At 41.9% G+C, this 17,895-nt stretch overlaps 1 protein-coding gene across 3 annotated transcripts; it reads left to right on the top strand.

Moving 5' to 3' along the window:
• Positions 1-5,614: 5,614 nt before the first annotated feature.
• On the top strand, positions 5,615-15,539 carry CTHRC1 (collagen triple helix repeat containing 1; the record flags this gene model as incomplete). 3 transcript variants are annotated; one of them, XM_084230121.1, is made up of 4 exons in its annotated part: positions 5,615-5,767; positions 10,572-10,793; positions 12,419-12,635; positions 15,403-15,539. In XM_084230121.1, 4 exons carry the CDS (start codon positions 5,615-5,617, stop codon positions 15,537-15,539), a joined length of 729 nt encoding a protein of 242 aa, XP_084086247.1. The 3 variants fall into 3 exon arrangements, with proteins under 3 accessions (XP_084086247.1, XP_084086246.1, XP_084086248.1); XM_084230120.1 differs by having other exon boundaries at positions 15,397-15,539; XM_084230122.1 differs by lacking the exon at positions 10,572-10,793 and having other exon boundaries at positions 15,397-15,539.
• Between the last annotated feature and the right edge of the window lie 2,356 nt (positions 15,540-17,895).

Genomic DNA, 17,895 nt, shown 5'->3' with positions numbered 1-17,895 from the left:
GGTTGGGTCTTAACCCCTTGTGCCACCAGGGAGGCCCTCTGCTGTGGTTTTAACCTCCCCACTACACAGGACGCATCTGCTCACCCTTGTGATTGTGGCAACTGTGTGATTGGGGCTTCCTGACTACAGCACAGGCAGAGCTCTGCTCCTGCTCCAGCGCCCTCTCCTGGATCTCCTGCTGCTTCTCAAACCTCTGCTTTGGGGTTTCTTGCCTTCTGCCTATCCCATAATTATCTGTTCTCCAAGTGTTGTCCAGGGGCACTGGGGGCACTTGGAATTTTCATCATAGGATGTTATTTTCTTTTTTCACTTTCATTCCCTTGCATGTGTGCTGTGGAGTTTTTCAGAGGCTGCATAATATGTGATATGGCAGCAGATTGACCATAGAAGCAAATATGAAAAATGGGCAAAAATGTGAAATAACACCCCTCTCCTTGTTAGTGTTTTTGTTTTGGAAAATAGAGCTATTTCTATTAAAATGTGTTATTCATTCCAACATCATGGGTCAATTATTGCTACTTTTAAAACAGTTAATAATTTTTTAAAAAATCTCTGTTTTATTCTAGTGTGTGGTCCAAGGACCATCTGCCTCAGAGCTAGTTAGAAATGTAGACACTCAGCCACCCCCCGCCCCCAGTTCTATGACTCAGAAGCTCTGGAGGTAGGAGCCCGCAGTCAAAGTTTGACAACCCCTCTAGATGATGCTGATGTTCCCAGAAGCTTGAGAACCATTGCTCTACATTCCTCGTCATTTCCCCAGAGCAAGTGGGAACACTTGGCCTAGATTTCTGAACACAGCTCAGGAGGTTATGCACCTGTCTTAGTCCACTGGGCTGTTGAAACAAAGCATCAGAAACCAGGTGGACTAAAGAACAAAAATTCATTTTCTTGGAATCTGAGATCAAAGTGCCAGTGGGTTTACTCTTTCCTGAGGTCTCTCTCCTGGGAGTGCAGGTGGCCCCTTCTTGCTGTGTCCTCACCTGCTTTCCTCTGTGCACCCTGAAAGATCTTCCTCCTGTTGTAATATAGTGTTTGCCTCCCAATCTGTGAGTTGTTGCTTAAGCTAGAAATTCTGGGCATATGTAAACCTTGATGTTTCATATGTAATTCCAAAAATCCTGCTTACTTTGGCTTTATTTTATCATAAAACAGATGGTTCTTTGTGCCTTGAAAAAGACAGACTGCAAAGAGTCATCTGAGTGGTTCTGAAATTACTACAATCTTGACCATTTTCAAACATGATCTCCATGGTGAACAATTTCCCAAGGAATTCTTACAATGCAGAGTCTGTGCAGAAGATACTGATTTCAAAACTTCTGCACACAGGGCACAATGAAGAGGGAAGAAAGTGCACGACTTCAGGTAATTTAAGAAAAAGGCAACAGGAAATGTAAGACTACCCAAGTAGAAAAAATACAGTATGCTATGATTCAGAATAAATGAAGTGTAACTCTTCCGGGTCTAACACAGACCAGCTTGCCCTCGAGCACTGCAAATGATACCAGCTTCCAGTTGTATAAATATGCACAAGCCAAAGAGGACACATGTAGAATGCACTTATCATCATTGCAGACAAGAGAGTTTCATTCATCTTTCGTCAATGATTTAGCTTCTGCAAATTTCTATCAGCCTTTATTCTCTTAAAACTACAAAAATTTTAGTCATTAATGAGCTGGTAAACATACTACATACTTAATATTTATCAGTGCAGGATGTGGGTAGATTAGCCATTTAATAGCAATTCAAACAGTCTGGTAATCTAGGTGTTTAGGAATACAGATGAAGCCATGTTGCTGGATTTTATTGCAGGCTGTGTGCTATGAGCCAGTGAAGGGAGGAATTCAGTACCCCCTTTATGGATTCATCAGTGCTATTTGCTATCAGATTCATTATTTGTGCTTTCCAAACTCTGCTCTGTATCGCATATGACTGACCCCTGCAGGCTATTTTCCAGGCTCATGTTTTGGGGGTCTACTAGGTAGGCTTGACCAATTAAAGATTGGAGGGTAGGAAGAAGAGAGAAGACAGGGTATTGCTCCTCTTCCTTTTCTGACAGTGATGTCATCATCTTCATGGCTCCATCATCCAATGTTCAATTCCAACATGACTCCATATTTCACTGGTCGCCTTATGTCCCCCTAGCATAGGGGTGGTAGCACCTTATAACTAAGGCCAGTTTGTGGTTGCTTCACTGTCCCTGTTGAGTGTCTAGCCTTTGTGGTCAATTTCCTACATTAAATTCCTTCTGTTTTAATTAGTCGACTCTGTTTCTTAATGAATCCTGAATAATACTACTACTGATACATAGTTAAGTGTCAACTATTGAATCATCTTCCTTTCATTTTATATGGAGTACGATAAAAATAAAATGTACTGAACATTTTATAAATACCAGGCAAAAGTACTTAGTAAGTAACTAAGCAGAGAATAGCTACAGTTTTAGCCTCCAGCTTCTCTTGGTAGTAGCTGTGCCACACTCTACAGAGGTATCAGCACAAGCAGTCATTAATCTCCTAGTGGTCCAAACACTGTACACTTGGTGCTCCCACCAGAAATGTAAGAACCAACTGTGCACTCCCTGAGAGGGTGATGGGGCTGCTTCCAAACCTTAGCTTCCAGGACCTCTCCCAGAGACACCACTTCTTCTCTCTGGCTTCTCTCTGGCCCTAGGGGTAGTAGCTGTAACCATCTGACTGACCTCAACATCTTGGCTTTCCAACATCTAGTAACTAACCTCCCATATTAAATCCCCTGTACTTGAAGTATTACGTGTGGTTTATGTTTGTCTGACTGAACCTTCTTTGACTAATGCATGGGCTCTTTTACCTTAATTTCAGTAAGCGTCCAAGTGATTCTAAAAAATGGCCATTTTATTTTTCCAGTCCGTTTATTTTTATATTTATTTCAACTATACTAAGTTTATGAACTACCATTATTAAAACTACTTTTCAGGGCTTCCCTGGTGGCGCAGTGGGTTGAGCGCAGCGCTCTGAAGCTCTTCCACAGCCTCTGTAGCGCTGGTTCGATTCCCGGTGGGCCAGGGAAATTCCCACAGGGTGCGGCAGACCTCACCTGCCTTGCCCACTGCTCCCCTCAGCAGTGTCTTTGTCATCTGCCTGTTCTGCTCCCTGCTCTGTTTCTGGTGAATTCTCTCACCCTCCAGTGCCTCTGGCCTGTACCCCAGTGCTTGTATAAATAAATAAGTCTTTTTTTAAAAAAAAACTACTTTTCATATCCTCTTGTTCTTTTTTTGAAAATAATAACAAATACAAAAATTATCAATAATTGCACAAATACTCTTTACAAAGACAGCAATGCAGCTGACAGGGAACTTTACTGGCAGACGGTGATTCATTCTGTGATAATTTGAAATGTTCATCAACTGATGTATGAAAGGGTGCATCAACTTGGCATAAAAGGGTGATTGATATGTGAATGCTTAACAATTTAAAAATTTTGATACTCTTGTATGTGCTTTCCTGCACACAGTGCAGTGTAATTAGGATTTTTTTAATTGACCATCTTGATTTCCTTGCCACTTGCCAGAACAGATTGTCTTAATGTTATATGGAGGCAAATTATGAAAATAAACCTTGGTAAATAGAATTCTAAGATGGCCCCCTAGGATGTCTGCCCTTTGGAGTGTAGCTCCTTTCCCTTGATTATCCTTGAACCTGTGAATATAATGGAGTCACTGCCATGATTATGTCACATTATATGGCAAAAGAGACTGCACATCAGTTAAGACCCCTCATCAGCTGACTTTGACTTAATCAAAAGAAAGATTATCCTGGATGAGCCTGACTTAATCATGTGAGCCCTTTACAAGGACTGCATCCTTCCCAAAACCAGAGATTCAAAGTGTGATGAGAGGAAGCGGGGGGGTCACATGTCAAAGACCTGAGAGTGACCTCTGGTAGCTGAGAATAGTACTCAGACAATAAACAAGAAAGTAGGACCAGAGTCCTACAACCACAAGGAAATGAATTCTGCCAACAACCTTGCATCTTCCTTGTCTGTCAGTTCAGAACGCTTGACTTTCACTTTGTATGTCACTAACATGGCTGACTCCTTTGCTTTGTATGATGCTAACCTGTGCTGGACTCCTGACCCATAACAGTGTGAAGTAATAAACTTGTGTTAAGTCCCTAAGTTGTGGTATAACACAGTAATAGAAAAATAGTGCTATAGATGGGGAGGGGGTGTAGATTCCATTCGCAATAGTAGCAAAAAACATAGCGGTTCCCGTAAGAAATATATGAGAACTATATAAGGAAAATTGTGAGCTTTTTTACTGGTGCATTAAAAGAAGACTTGGAAAACTGGGGAGAGTAAATGTTTTAAAGATGTCAACCTTAAAGGAGTTTTCATGACAGATAAGAAATTCATAATGGTCAAATAGGAAAAAATATTTGAACAGAAAATATGCGTAAGATTTGGAAATCTTGGGGAAAGATCACTCTGGAATTGCTCCCAGAACTCTAAACCAATCCATAATTTCTAACTAGAGCTAAAATCTGTAATGGTAGAATGGGCCTAAGTTTAGAAAACTCAACTGGGCAGAGATAGCAAACTCCAGATATGTAAGACATATGACTTTGCAAACCCACAGAGTATAAAAGTAAGCATAGAGGGGGCCTCCCCGGTGGTGCAGTGGTTGTGGTGCAGTGGTTGTGGTGCAGTGGTTGAGTGCTGGGTTGCGAAGCTGCCCACAGCCTCTGCCGCGCCGGTTCGATCCCCGGCTGCTCCCCTGCCACCGGAGGAGGGTCCCGCCTGGCGCGCAGACCTCTCCTGCCGCCGGCTGCTCCCCTCAGCAGTGTACTTCGGTCCTTCTGCCTGCTCTGCTCCCCGCTCTGGCTCTGGTGAATTCACTCACCCTCCCGCGCTTCTGACTGTACCCAGTGCTTGTATAAATAAACAAATAAATCTTTTTTAAAAAATAAGCATAGAGACAGGAGGGTTAATAATCTGTGATAACTGTAATAACGTGATAATTTTCACGTAGAGAGAGTACCTGTAAAAGACTGCGTGCTTCTTGGAGCTCAGTAAGTGATACTACGGAACATTTTTGTTCTGAACCAATTGGGTTACTGGCCCCTGGGAGAACTGATGATACCTAAGTTTCTTCCTCCTACCCCTCCCTCATTACAAATGATCACCTCCCCAAAGGGGCCTGCCGACAGTGCGGGGTTTGCAACTCTTGAAGGCAACTTCAGGACCCGGGTGAAGAAGCGCCTCTGCGCTGCTCTCAGGCGCTGCCGTCGGCGCTGCCTCCCTCGAAGCCTCCACCTGTGGCTCCCAGACGCCCGGGCCACCGCCCGACTCTGCAGGCGGCTTCCTCCCGAGTCTGCGGGGCCCCGCGAGGGTCCCCTAGGGCTGAGCGGCGACTGCAGGAGGGGGCGGGTCAGACTGTCGGCCCGCCCCAAGTCGGCCTCGGGTGGGGGCTCTGGCCAATTACTGGATGGAAACTTTGGGTTCCAGAGGGGCGGGAGGCTCGCGGGTGAAAAGCTCATTGATGCCGCCTGCACCGGCCTCGGAGCGCCCTGGATCTAGACGCTGATCACCTTCTGCCTCCGGATTCTCCTCCTGCTCGGCCCCGCGGCTGCCGCGAGCAATGCACCCCCAGGGCCCCGCCGCCCCCGGCCCGCAGCGCCTCCTCGGCCTCCTGCTGCTCCTGTTGCTGCAGCTGCGGGCGCAGTCCAGCGCCTCTGAGACCCCCAAGGGGAAGCAAAAGGCGCTACTGCGACCCAGGGAGGTGGTGGACCTGGTGAGTGCGTGGAAGGGGACAGAGCCGCGAGAGGCACCCCAGAGGCGTCAGTCTAGCTGCTGGGCGGGAGGGGAGTGGGTGATGCCTGTACAGCTGGGTGTCTGCGCCTCGGGTGCGCCCGGGTGTCCTGCTTTGTTGGAATCTAGAGTAAGGAAAGACCTGGGCTGCGCGTGGAGTGGTGTCCTGGAACTCCAAGGGGAGGTCAAAGTGAGAGGCCATCGTGGAGTCAGTTTTCGACTTGGGTCGGTGGGACACCCCAAAGTAGCTGGAGTCGCCCATAATTTCTGGCCTCTGAGGTCCCCCTGGGAGGATGGGAAGGGCCAGAGCGGTAGTGAGAGTGAAATGAGGAACTTGGGTAGGTTAGAACACGACCCTGGAGCTGCCTGGCAGACCCTGGACTCACTGATGCCTGGGTGGGCCTGGGTCAGGGCCTTGCAACGTGGCCTTTGTTGGGGCTGGTGGCCACGTCTGCCTGCAGGGGAAAATAACCCTCACAAAGGATCCGTCCAGCTCTTTGTAATTCGAGACAATGAGTCATGTTGGGTCATCTTCCTAGGGATTATCACTGCAGTTTATGCTGTTGACCATAGCTGAGGCCAGGAAAGGTTCAGAGGGTTTAAGGCTGGGAGGGGAAATGAAGGGGCCAGACCTTAGCCCTCCAAAGACCCCCTCTCATTGCTCCATTAGACAGAAGGACAGTCAGCCCTTCCAGACATCTTAAAACTTCAGCCTGTGGCCATCAAGTAGAAGCATCACAGTCCAGCTACAGGAGACAGTTTCCATGAGAGCCTAAATGCTCTCGGAAGGGCTAATCTATGCAAAGGTCTGTTTGCTTAAAGCGGTTTCCTCTAAAAGTCAACAAATCTGGAGGAGAGCTGAGAGTTTCTCTATCCCATGGCAAGAATCAACTTTTCACCACTACCATGTTCCTCTGCAATAAGCTTCAATCCCTAAGCCAATCTCCTTGCAGACAAATGTGGCTAACAGGCATCACAGGACATGGAGGGCATATTTTGATTTAAAAATACGGTTTCAAATTTATTGTCTTTGTCAACTAAGTTAACAAGCCAAATTCCCCGGCCAGTTTTATGCCAGATTCAATAGCTCTGAGAAAGATTCCTGCCCTTTTACCCTGCACTTTTTGGTGGTGTGCTGTGTAATTTTTCTCCTCAAAGTAGCTCCTGTGTTCAAGGACACAGTCTATTTTAAGTGTCCAAATTTAAAAAAAAAAAAAACAAAAACTGTACCAGATGATTGTGGTTTATGTGCAGTTTGCATTTTGTGAATTTGTAATTATGACACACATAATGTCTCTTTTCCCTATAAAGCTTGCCATTTTTTCTTTTCCACCAAGGATTTACAGTACCTGTGATTTCCCATAACTGTAGCCCGATTTGGAAAAATTTATTGGGCAGCTGGGTTCAGGTGCGTCCTGTAGATTGGATTTGGTTTTGCTGGGGGGAAAGTTTACATAGCCATTAAGAAGGTTTCAACAGAGTTATAAAGCAACTTCTTTGTACAGGATTTTTGAAAGCGTTCTTTTCAAGCCTCCAGCCGCTCTGCCCCCTGCTGGCCAGTGATGGAAACAGGGCTTCATCCCACAGAACTTTATAGAACTCAGCCTGAGCTGGGTTAGCATTTTTTTTTTTTTAAAGATTTATCTATTTGTGCAAACAAGAGCTGGGGTACAGCCCAGAGATGCGGAGAGTGGGGGGGGGGAGGTGGTGGTGAGAGGATTCACCAGAGACAGATTGGGGAGCAGAACAGACAGACTGACTGAAATACACTGCTGAGGGGAGCAGTGGGTGAGTCAGGAGAGGTCTGCTGTGCCATGTGGGTTGCTCCCTGGCCGGCTGGGGATTGAACTCGTGCTGCAGAGGCTGCGGACTGCTTCATAGTGCGGTGCTTAACCCCTTGCTCCACCAGGAAGGCCCCTGGGTTAGCATTTTAAAGTGAAAGAGGGCAGATATACTACCTGTGGAACCAAATTCAAAATTGTGTGGTCTCAGATAAAACAGCAAATAAAAATTCTCAACCATGGTACTATTGACATTTTGGGCTGGATTTTTTTTGTGTGGGGACTCTCATGAGCATTGAAGTGTATTTAGCCCACTACCCACTAGGTGCCAACAGCAACTCCTCCCTCCCAAGTTGATAACTACTGATACATAGGAAAAGAAAACTCTGTATACATTCTTGCCTTGAGGGGAATCCTAGTGAGGGAAACAAAATGATAGAAGACTCTTGTTGTTTATCCTTTCATATTTGAAGTCTGTATTCAAACAGTACTAGTGAAAGTGAATGAAATTGCTAAAATGAAAACTAAGTCTAAAATAAATGGAAATGTTTAGAATGTTTTAGACTTTAGCATGCCTGACTTTTGCAGTTTTGTTACTTTTCTTACTATCTCACCAGCAGTCCATAAATGCGATGTCTTTTTTTTTTTTTTCCTCCTTACAGTCAGGGTAATGTCAATGGTCAGAGGCACAAAAGCTATTTATCAAAACAAAGATCAAACCGATGATGTGAGGGCCTCCCCGGTGGCGGTGGCGCAGCAGTTGAGCGCTGGGTTGCGAAGCTGCCCGCGGCCTCTGCGGCGCCGGTTCGATCCCCGGCTGCTCCCCGGCCGCTCCCCGGCCACCGGAGGACGGTCCCACATGGCGCGCAGACCTCTCCTGCCGCCCGCTGCTCCCCTCAGCAGTGTACTTCGGTCCTTCTGCCTGCTCTGCTCCCCGCTCTGGCTCTGGTGAATTCTCTCACCCTCCCGCGCTTCTGACTGTACCCAGTGCTTGTATAAATAAATAAATAAATATTTAAAAAAAAAAAATCGATGATGTGAGAATGGGATTGACTGGAAAACATTAGATGCCTAAGGACCCTTTCCAGGCAGTGTCTGTGGATTTTACAATATGGCTGTGCTCAGTTCCAGAGGGTGAAATTAAAATAAAAGCTTTGAAGTTATTGTCATGTATGTGGAAACTTATGTTTTGGTTCTCACTATTGAAAAATTTCCCCAAGTAGGGGAATTTTTAAAAGAAAGTTTAAATGAATTGGGTTTAGGATTTGGAGGATCTAATGGAGCAAATAAGGTAATTAGACACATGGAGATGCAGATAACACCTTTATTACTGATCAGACTTCACTGGTGTCTGTGGTTTATGTGTGTTAGCTGGCCGGGTTTCTAGTACTCTCTTTCTCCGAGCTAGACCCTGGGGAAGTCCACACAAGAATGTGGACTCAATTACCCAGGGTCTCTGCTTTACTTGGTCTTGGGAGAATAACAGGAATAATCAAGACTGACAGATGGGGTGTTTACTGTGTGCCAGACACATTTTATGTATTATCTCATTTCAATCTCAAACAAACCCTACAAAGTAATAATCTTTATCATCTCCCCCACCCACCCGTCCTCTACAGAGAAGGAAATAGACACTGAGGTGCTAAGTAAAGTGTGCTGTCTCACCCAGCTAATAAATCGTGAAGTGGGGATTAAAACGTGGAGACTCTAGCTCTAAACTACATGTTCTTAATGTTCACATGACACTATTCCCCTCTCCCCATAAAAAGAGAAAGAATCCTAGCCCTTAGGTGTATGACAGATTACTTCCCCCCTACTGAAGACCGTGGTGACCTGCAACCAATTGTTTTATTCTTTGAGTGAGAAAAGATGGGGTCCTCCGCCAGAAGTGTTATCTTGATGATGCTTCCTCCACCTAACAATAGCAGTGAGAACCAGATGTGCATGTCTAACTTGGAGTTGTTGCCAGTGTGAGACAATTATTGCTTGGTAGTGTTGTAGAGCAACCCCAATACAAAACGGGGTGCCTGACTGTGGGTCCTCACCCGCGCGCTTAACAGGACTTATCAGTGCTCTACTGCAGGCACACGCGAAAGGTTAATAAAAGGTTTATTTACAAGGGAAGGGGAAATGAGGAAATGTACAGCTCAGGGAGAAAAGTGGGAGACAAAGTTTTAAATGTGTCCTACCCAGTTCGCCGATCAGGAATCCCAAAATGGCGCTCTGAGAGCTGGCCACGAGCCAGGAGCCGTGAAGCAGGGAGGCGAGCAATAGCAAGCCAGCCCAAGGCCCACGTGTTTGGTTTTTATACCCAACCTGGCTGCCCAACTCCACCCTCAGGTCCCAGCCACCCTCCCTTTGGTAGTGACGGGATTTGTCTTTCCCAATGTCTTGATGGCTTTAGTCTGGAGTGGGGGTGGAGTCCACAAAGCCTGTATAGAATTAGCTCAGGACATCATTTCCCCCTAACAGTAGGATTTTATTTTATAAATAGATCTCATTATTTCATCTTATGGAAATAATTCAAAAGAGGAAAAAAGCTATATGGAGAAAGATTTTTTTTTCCATTAAAACAGTATTAATGTTAGGAAAAAAAGGTAAATCCTAACTATTCCCAAATAGTGCAACGTTTGCATAAAACTATAAAAGTATAGTTCTGAAATCCAAGTCCCTTTACAAGATATTGGATTAGAAAGTAAAGTAGTATATACCAAATTATTTCTACTTTGAAATACAGCTATTTAAAAATTATGTCTGCCTTTAATGAGAAATAGAAGAAGCAAGAAAATGAAAATATTTTGTCTTTGTTGATATGGTGTGTGCATGGGTGTCTAACGTTTGTGCAAGAGCAAAACATCTCATTTTTTAGAAGGAATTTAAAAATCAATTTTCTGTAACAATTCATCTAGAACACAGGCAAGTGGTGTGAAGAGGGTCTGGATTCTAAGGGCTTAAAATAAATGTAGTTGAATTCAGAGTTTCCCCCTTTCTTTTTTTCCACTACAGTATAATGGAATGTGCTTGCAAGGGCCAGCAGGAGTGCCTGGTCGAGATGGAAGCCCTGGGGCCAATGGCATTCCTGGGACCCCGGGGATCCCAGGTCGGGATGGATTCAAAGGAGAAAAGGGGGAATGCCTGAGGGAAAGTTTTGAGGAGTCCTGGACACCTAACTACAAACAGTGTTCATGGAACTCGCTGAATTATGGCATAGATCTTGGGAAAATTGCGGTAAGTAAAGTCTGAATTATTTTAAAGTTGAAGCATAACTTAAGGGTTTTCACAGTTGAGTGCTTATTTTAGGTGAAATTTAATTCAACTTAATTTTACATATCAATTATTTTTACCAAAGACACTTAAAAAAATATGGCATAGGTACCATGTGACTTTCTATTTAAATTTAGTGAAAAAATGGATAACATTTCAGAGGTAATTTTATAAGGATATTTTGAAGACAAATTAATCATCAAATTCATTTAATCCTAACACAACTTTTTTTAAAATGCCAACAAAAAGGGAGTAACTTTTCAATCTTGTCCTAAAGTGCGTTTAACTTTAAATTAGTCTTCAAAATTCTAATGTGGTTCCAGACAGAGAGTAGAGAGAGGTTTCTAAGAAATTGCCTCATGATAGGAATTATGTGAAAGTTAGAAGTCCATTGATATTTATCCTTATTTAGGGTGGCAGCCCCATCTTAAAATTGGTAAATTAAAGTGAACTAGAATGGAGCAGGCATGTAATACAGTGACCATTTAAACATTTGAGGAGGGAGGAGAAATTACTCTAAATAGCATGTCTGGTAATGCATTTTGATTAAGGATTCAGTCACTTTGATTAGTGCTTTCTTTCAAAGGAACTGGCAAGTCCAATGGAAAGGCAGAGTTGAAGAATATGTGCTATTTATAAGCCTCTTTATTCTTTTGTTGACTAACTCTGAACATCACTCCAGATCCAGGATATATTACTTCTTGATGTCAACCATTCCTACCTTCAGGCAAAGAGCAGAGGTTTTATTTTCATATAGATTCTGTAGTTTTGGTTACTGACCATTTTTATTTTCATATGTGATTTCTTAGAAAGCATTTTGTTAAAATGTTGCCTACTTCATTAAACATCTGACATTGATAGACTGGTTGTTTATAGTTTATCAGAAGTTGCTGAGTTCTGTTGGAAAGCTATCACTATAGACTGTGAATTATTAATGTTTTCAAGTTCCTTTTAGCTGTGGTCAGGATGGGTTTAGGAGATTTTCTACAAGTAAAAGATAGTAGGATCTTGAGCCAAACAACATATTTTGCAAAAAGCAGTTTGAAAAACAAAAACAAAACCAAAAACAAGCCTGGGCTTTATAGTTGACACATAGGTGAAGACTGAAAAGACCCCACCTTTGCTTTACCTCTGGTACTGTTTGATGTTGCTCAAAAAGAAACAGGTCAAGAGTAAATATATATGGACAGGGATTGTCTAGAACGTGAGTTCCAGAGGGCACAGGTTCTGTTTAGCTCCTTACTTTATTTGTAGCATCTCGCAGCACACAGGGCTCAGGAAATATTTTTTGAGTGAAGAAAAAAAATAAATATATAACTTAGTTTAATCTAATATACTGATGATTACCATTTTTTTGGTAAACCTATATAACGAAAAATTCTAACAAAGCCATAATTTGAGTTTCTTAGAGTTCTTAATATCAGAATCACATATCTATCTTTCAGAGACTCTTTCCCTCTGTGAAAGTTAAGTTTTTTATATGTGGTTTGGAGCAACAGGTAGTTCAATAAGATTCACAATACAATTTGAAAGTGTCTTCTTAATGAAAGCAGAAAGTGCTGATTAAGCCCTCTGTGTGTTTGTGATAGGAGTGTACATTTACCAAGATGCGTTCGAATAGTGCTCTGAGAGTTTTGTTCAGTGGCTCACTTCGGCTAAAATGCAGAAATGCCTGCTGTCAGCGTTGGTATTTCACGTTCAACGGAGCTGAATGTTCAGGACCTCTTCCCATTGAAGCCATAATTTATTTGGATCAAGGAAGCCCTGAACTGAATTCAACAATTAATATTCATCGTACTTCTTCTGGTAAGTAGAATAATGCGGTTGTAGAATATGCTGCAGAGCTGTACAGACCAAGGGTTTAGTTTTGAATCCACTATCATGTTGAGTCACTAGTCTGTTACAAAGAGAACTGTAGCAAGTTTTCAACAAATAATCCTTCATTGTGGTTGCATTTCAGAATTTCCTATGGGTTTTTTTTAAAAATTACACAGATGCCTAGGTCCCATCCTGCTGAATTAGAATATCTGGGGGAAGGACCATAGCAGCTATATTTTAAAAGAGCTCCAAGGTTTAAAATCACTTAATTAGATGAAATGGCAAAACAGCCAGTAATGCCATAAGTATGGGTTTTCATCCTTGGCTGAGCACTGGGTCACATGCAGAACTTTAAGAAATCCCCTTGCTGGGTCCACTTCTCCAGGGAGTCTGATTTAATGGGCCTGAGTGCGTCCCAGTGGGACTCAGTGGTTATTCTAAAATACAGTCAAGGTTGGGAACCATTAATTTAGACTGATAAGGGACTGATTTCTCAGTCCTGTCCTTTAAAAGGGTAGATAAGGTATCCTGAGTTTGTAAGAGAAAATTTCTATTTCAGTTTCTGCATTCTTTGCTTATTTCTACATAGTATTAGAGAAAAGGCAGTCAATAAAACCAGTTGTCAGTGAAGCTGTAAGGGAGAAAAAATACTGGCTTGTTTCATATTAAGTTTCCCTTAAAAAAGTCTAGAAAGCACCAAAAAGTAGAAGGGACAAAATTACCTATTGATGTCATAGCCCAAAACCACTATCAATATTTGACTGGCCCCATTTTGGTTTTAAGTTGCAGTTGCGTTGCACAGCATATGCCTAGATGGCTAAATGGCTGGCTTCATTTCCCCGATTTCTTAAAGGGATTACTCACTAATCTTGTACTTATAAATGGCAGCGGGCAAAGAAGAGAGTCTCCACTGCCAACCAGAAAAAAAAAAAATGGTATTTTGTCATTCCTCAGGGATCCAAATCAAATGGTGACCCCTAGAATATAATACATTTATCCCTAAGAAATCAAGGGCATCTCTTCCACATCCTTCTACAAAACCCCACAAGATACTCAAGAAGAAATTTTAACTCCCTCCCTTTTACACTGAGAAGGTCCAAGGACATGAAGTGTCTTACCAGATAAGAGCATCAGTGCTCAGGATGGCAGAAACTGAAGACCGACCCCCCTTCTCTCCCTAGTCCTCTCACATGTCACAAGTATTTAATAGTTTGTTGTTCGTAACAGTTTTTGTATTAAGATGAATTTAAGGTTGCCTTTCTAATAAAATTACCTTCTCTTGCACACTGATACTTTTCTTTGAGGGAAAGAAAAGGGGGGCACTTATAGTTAGCACACCAGAGGATGACGTTAAGCCTAGTGGATTGTCCATAGGCATTTGAATGCCATTTTGTTATGTGGTCTAGGAGGTAACAACAAATTCCAGGTGTTTAATAAGCTGCGGTACAATACTGTATCATCGTGGCAAAATGTTGTTTCATTCGAAAAACATTTCAGTGTTGAGGACGGTGAAATGATCATCTAATGTAACTTACACTAGACCCAAGCTTGTCTGACTTCCTGTGGGGTAAAGTGAACAACTCTCTAGTCCAGGATTGTCAAGAAATACATGAGATTTCTGGGCATTCTCACTTCAAGTAGCACTGAGAAGATAGACTTACTGGGGTTTTGGGCACACTGCTCATTCTCTCAGTTTGAAAGGGAGCTGAACCAGAGCTAGGTCCCTGGGTTCTGATGCAACAGCTAAGGAAGCAGTTTGCTTTAGACCTACATCCCTGGGGCTCAGCTGGAATGCACTAAGCTCAGCCAGATGGGAGCCTCACCAGTCATATGTTATCATCCCTGCACTACTCACGTATCCCCATTCATTTTCTTAAAGAATCTGCCAACCTGCAGTTCATTTTCTCCCTTACACAGATATCAACATGTCTACATCTTTTTGCCAGTTAAAATGACCACTGGGGGGATTATTTTTTTAATGTAGGAGAAGAGCCTTGGTAAGAGGGAATACAAGTTGTATGTTAGTATGTGACACTCAAGACCCTGAGAAAAGGCAACTGAATAGAAAGCATAAGCGCAAAGGACTTTTTGGTTTGTTTTTCCACCGTGAGGGAAGTCTGTGCAAAGTGGGATTCCAAGTCTGAAGGACTAGGTAGAATGATTGTGCTAGAATTTTTAAAATGTTATAAAAGGCCTTTTTTTCTATTTGAATACCATCAAATACAGACGTAATTTTTGAAAAGGGATTCCTTTAAAAGAAACTAGCATGTCAAATCAAAAGTCTTGGCTTTAAAAGTATAGGCTTCCTTCATTTAATCAAGTAAATTGATTTTTTATTGTAGGCTGTCTTTATAGGGATTCTATTTTTATGGTTGAAACCTGTAAGAATACTGCTTGTTAAGCTTTTATCATAGGATGAATATGTATACAACTCTGAAAAATATTTATGTACTAAGAAAAAGAACTTGTCTTTAGACTGATAAGGAGACTGATTTCTCAGTCCTGTCCTTTAAAAGGGCAGATAAGGTATCCTGAGTTTGTAAGAGAAAATTTCTATTTCAGTTTCTGCATTCTGTTTATTTCTACGTAGCATTAGAGAAAAGGCAGTCAATAAAACTAGTTGTCAGTAAGCATTTGAAATTTTAATTCACTATGCATTTAATTGATTAATAATCTGGCTTGCTGAAGTAATACGCTAAAAATTTTTACTTTTTGTTCTGAAGATGTAACGTTCATCTTTGTTTTGCAGTGGAAGGACTTTGTGAAGGCATTGGTGCTGGATTAGTGGATGTTGCTATTTGGGTTGGGACCTGTTCGGATTATCCCAAAGGAGATGCCTCTACTGGATGGAATTCGGTGTCTCGCATCATTATTGAAGAACTACCAAAATAAGTTCTTTAACTTTTATTCCCTACCTCCTTTTCATTATACTTTTAAATGCTTCATTTTAATATTTTATACAATTTTATATATCCTCTGAATGAAGAAAAAAGCTAAACATGTTTACAGACCAAAGTGTTTTTTACACTGTTTTTAATTCCAGTATTATTCATTTTACTTCAATCAAAATGGTTTCAGGATTTTGTAGTTTATTAGAATACTTTCTTCATATTTCCTTTCCCTGAACTTGTAATTTGGAATGTCATTGTGGTCTTTAATTTTTTTTCCATCCTCAGAAAGGATGAACTTTTTAAAATATAAAACTACCAGTCTTTGTACAGGTTGTAAATGTTCAGAATTATTTTATATCTGTGAAATAAAACTTATTTCAAAATAACTTTAACATCTTTAACCTAATCACCACTAGAATTAGAGGTTTTTCATATTCTGTGTCTGAAAAGTTGACTATAAATCTAATTTTACACTTACTCATTTAACAGTTACATACTAACTTTGATTGTATTTATAGTAAGTACTGTTGTATATTTTGAGGGATACAAAAAGAAAGGGGTATTTAGTCAGGAAATACACTAGAACTTTAGAACCTTCTTCATCTTTGTTTAACAAACAGAACTCTGGCCTCAAATTATTTCCCATTTGGTCCGGAAAATCAGATACAGGCAAAAATAGCATATTCATCTTTGGCTTATTGTTGATTGCCATAGAAGTTGTCGAAAGAGGGTGGTATGATCTCTCACTCTAGCTGAGATGATCACAAAGAATGATGTGGTTTAGGAACTTCACCTTCATGATGAAGGTAGCACAGGTATAAGACTCATGAAGTCAAGTAAATCCCAGGCTTGAATTGGAAGGATGAATCCATAAAGTACGCTATCTTAAATAAACCTAGGAACACAGTAACAATATCTCTTAGCATTGTTACTGAAAAGGCCTGGAAACAATGCCTAGGTTGTGATCTCTATATACTGCTTCCTACTAAAAGGAACTAAGGCTCCTTGAAGAAATGGGTAATTTCAACTGTGGGACAGGAAATGTACAGTATCAGCCTGGAGCAGCCAGCCTGGCATACTGAAAAAACTGGGCCACAATGAGAGACAATCTAAGCGCCTGCTTGAATTGGTTCCCACTGGCAAAGATGATAACAATTTAAGCATCCATAAATATCCTAAATACAAGCTTCAAACAAATCCAACATGTTTAAATATAAGTCCCTGGTTTCTTGCTATCAGCTCAAGACTGCTCCCAGCTCCTAGAGCTTGTCCTCAGGTCCTTACCCTGCAGCTGTTTTTCTTCTAGACCAGCAAGGGAGCTCCTGCTTTTGAAAGACTGACCTGACTAAGTAGATTGGACCCACCCAAGATCATCTCCCTTTGGAGTATGGTTAACTGATTAAGGAACCTTAATTACTACTGCAAAACTCCTTTGCCATCTAACATAACCATAGAGATGTTATCGGTTAGATTTAAAGATACCAGCCATGCTCACGGGGAAATTATGCAGGGGGTACACACCAATGGGCAGGAGTGATGGGGTCCATCTTAGAATTCTGTCAAGTACCACCTGGCCATTTTGCACTCTTTATAGCACTGAGCCAATAAGTAAAAAAACAGGTTAACCTACTCACTATAGTGATTGATCCCAATTACTAAGGGAAATTGGTTGCTGCTTTGGTGGAAGCAAGGGCTACACAGAACCCTACTGAACCCTGGAGATTTTCTGAGGTTCCCCTTCGTACTTCTGTGCCAACAGTAAAGGTTAATGGAAAACTACAGGAACCAGAAAAAGGTAAGATGATTAAAGATTGAGACCCTTCAGGGATGAAGGTTTGGATCATTCCACCAGGTAAGAAACCCAGTCTGGGTTCTGACTTGGGCAAGAAAAATATGGAGTGGGTAGTTGAAGGTAGAAGATACAGCTATCAGCTATAATCTCATGAGCAACTACAGAGAAACAAGGATTCTGGTACCTTCACATATTTTCATTTTTACATGCATGTGTTGATTATATAAGCTATTGTCTCCTTTCTTCTATCCATCTTTATTTAAAGTTTGGGGGAGTTGGCTTTACCAAGTAGTCTCTAGCTAAGAGAATTTAATGAAACCATGACTGAATTTGAGTACCCTGCAATGAATGCAATGATTGTTGAGGTTTTGTGTCTCCTAATTTGCGGGAGGGAAGAACTTCACTCACCAAGATAGCTGTATCTTGAAAGCAAAATATAGTTGGCTTCGTTATGCAGGGATTCAAATGTGTATATAAGAGGGCATGTAGAAGTGAGTAGTCAAAGGAGTCCCGTGAGCCACTTATCACTGTATTGCTTCTCAGCTCCAAATTCATCCTGCAGCAC

This window comes from Talpa europaea (assembly GCF_964194135.1).
Source record: "Talpa europaea genome assembly, chromosome: 3".
Lineage (NCBI taxonomy): Eukaryota > Metazoa > Chordata > Mammalia > Eulipotyphla > Talpidae > Talpa > Talpa europaea.
Note: the sequence above shows the minus strand (reverse complement) of the source record. Positions and strands in the feature narration are given on the sequence as shown.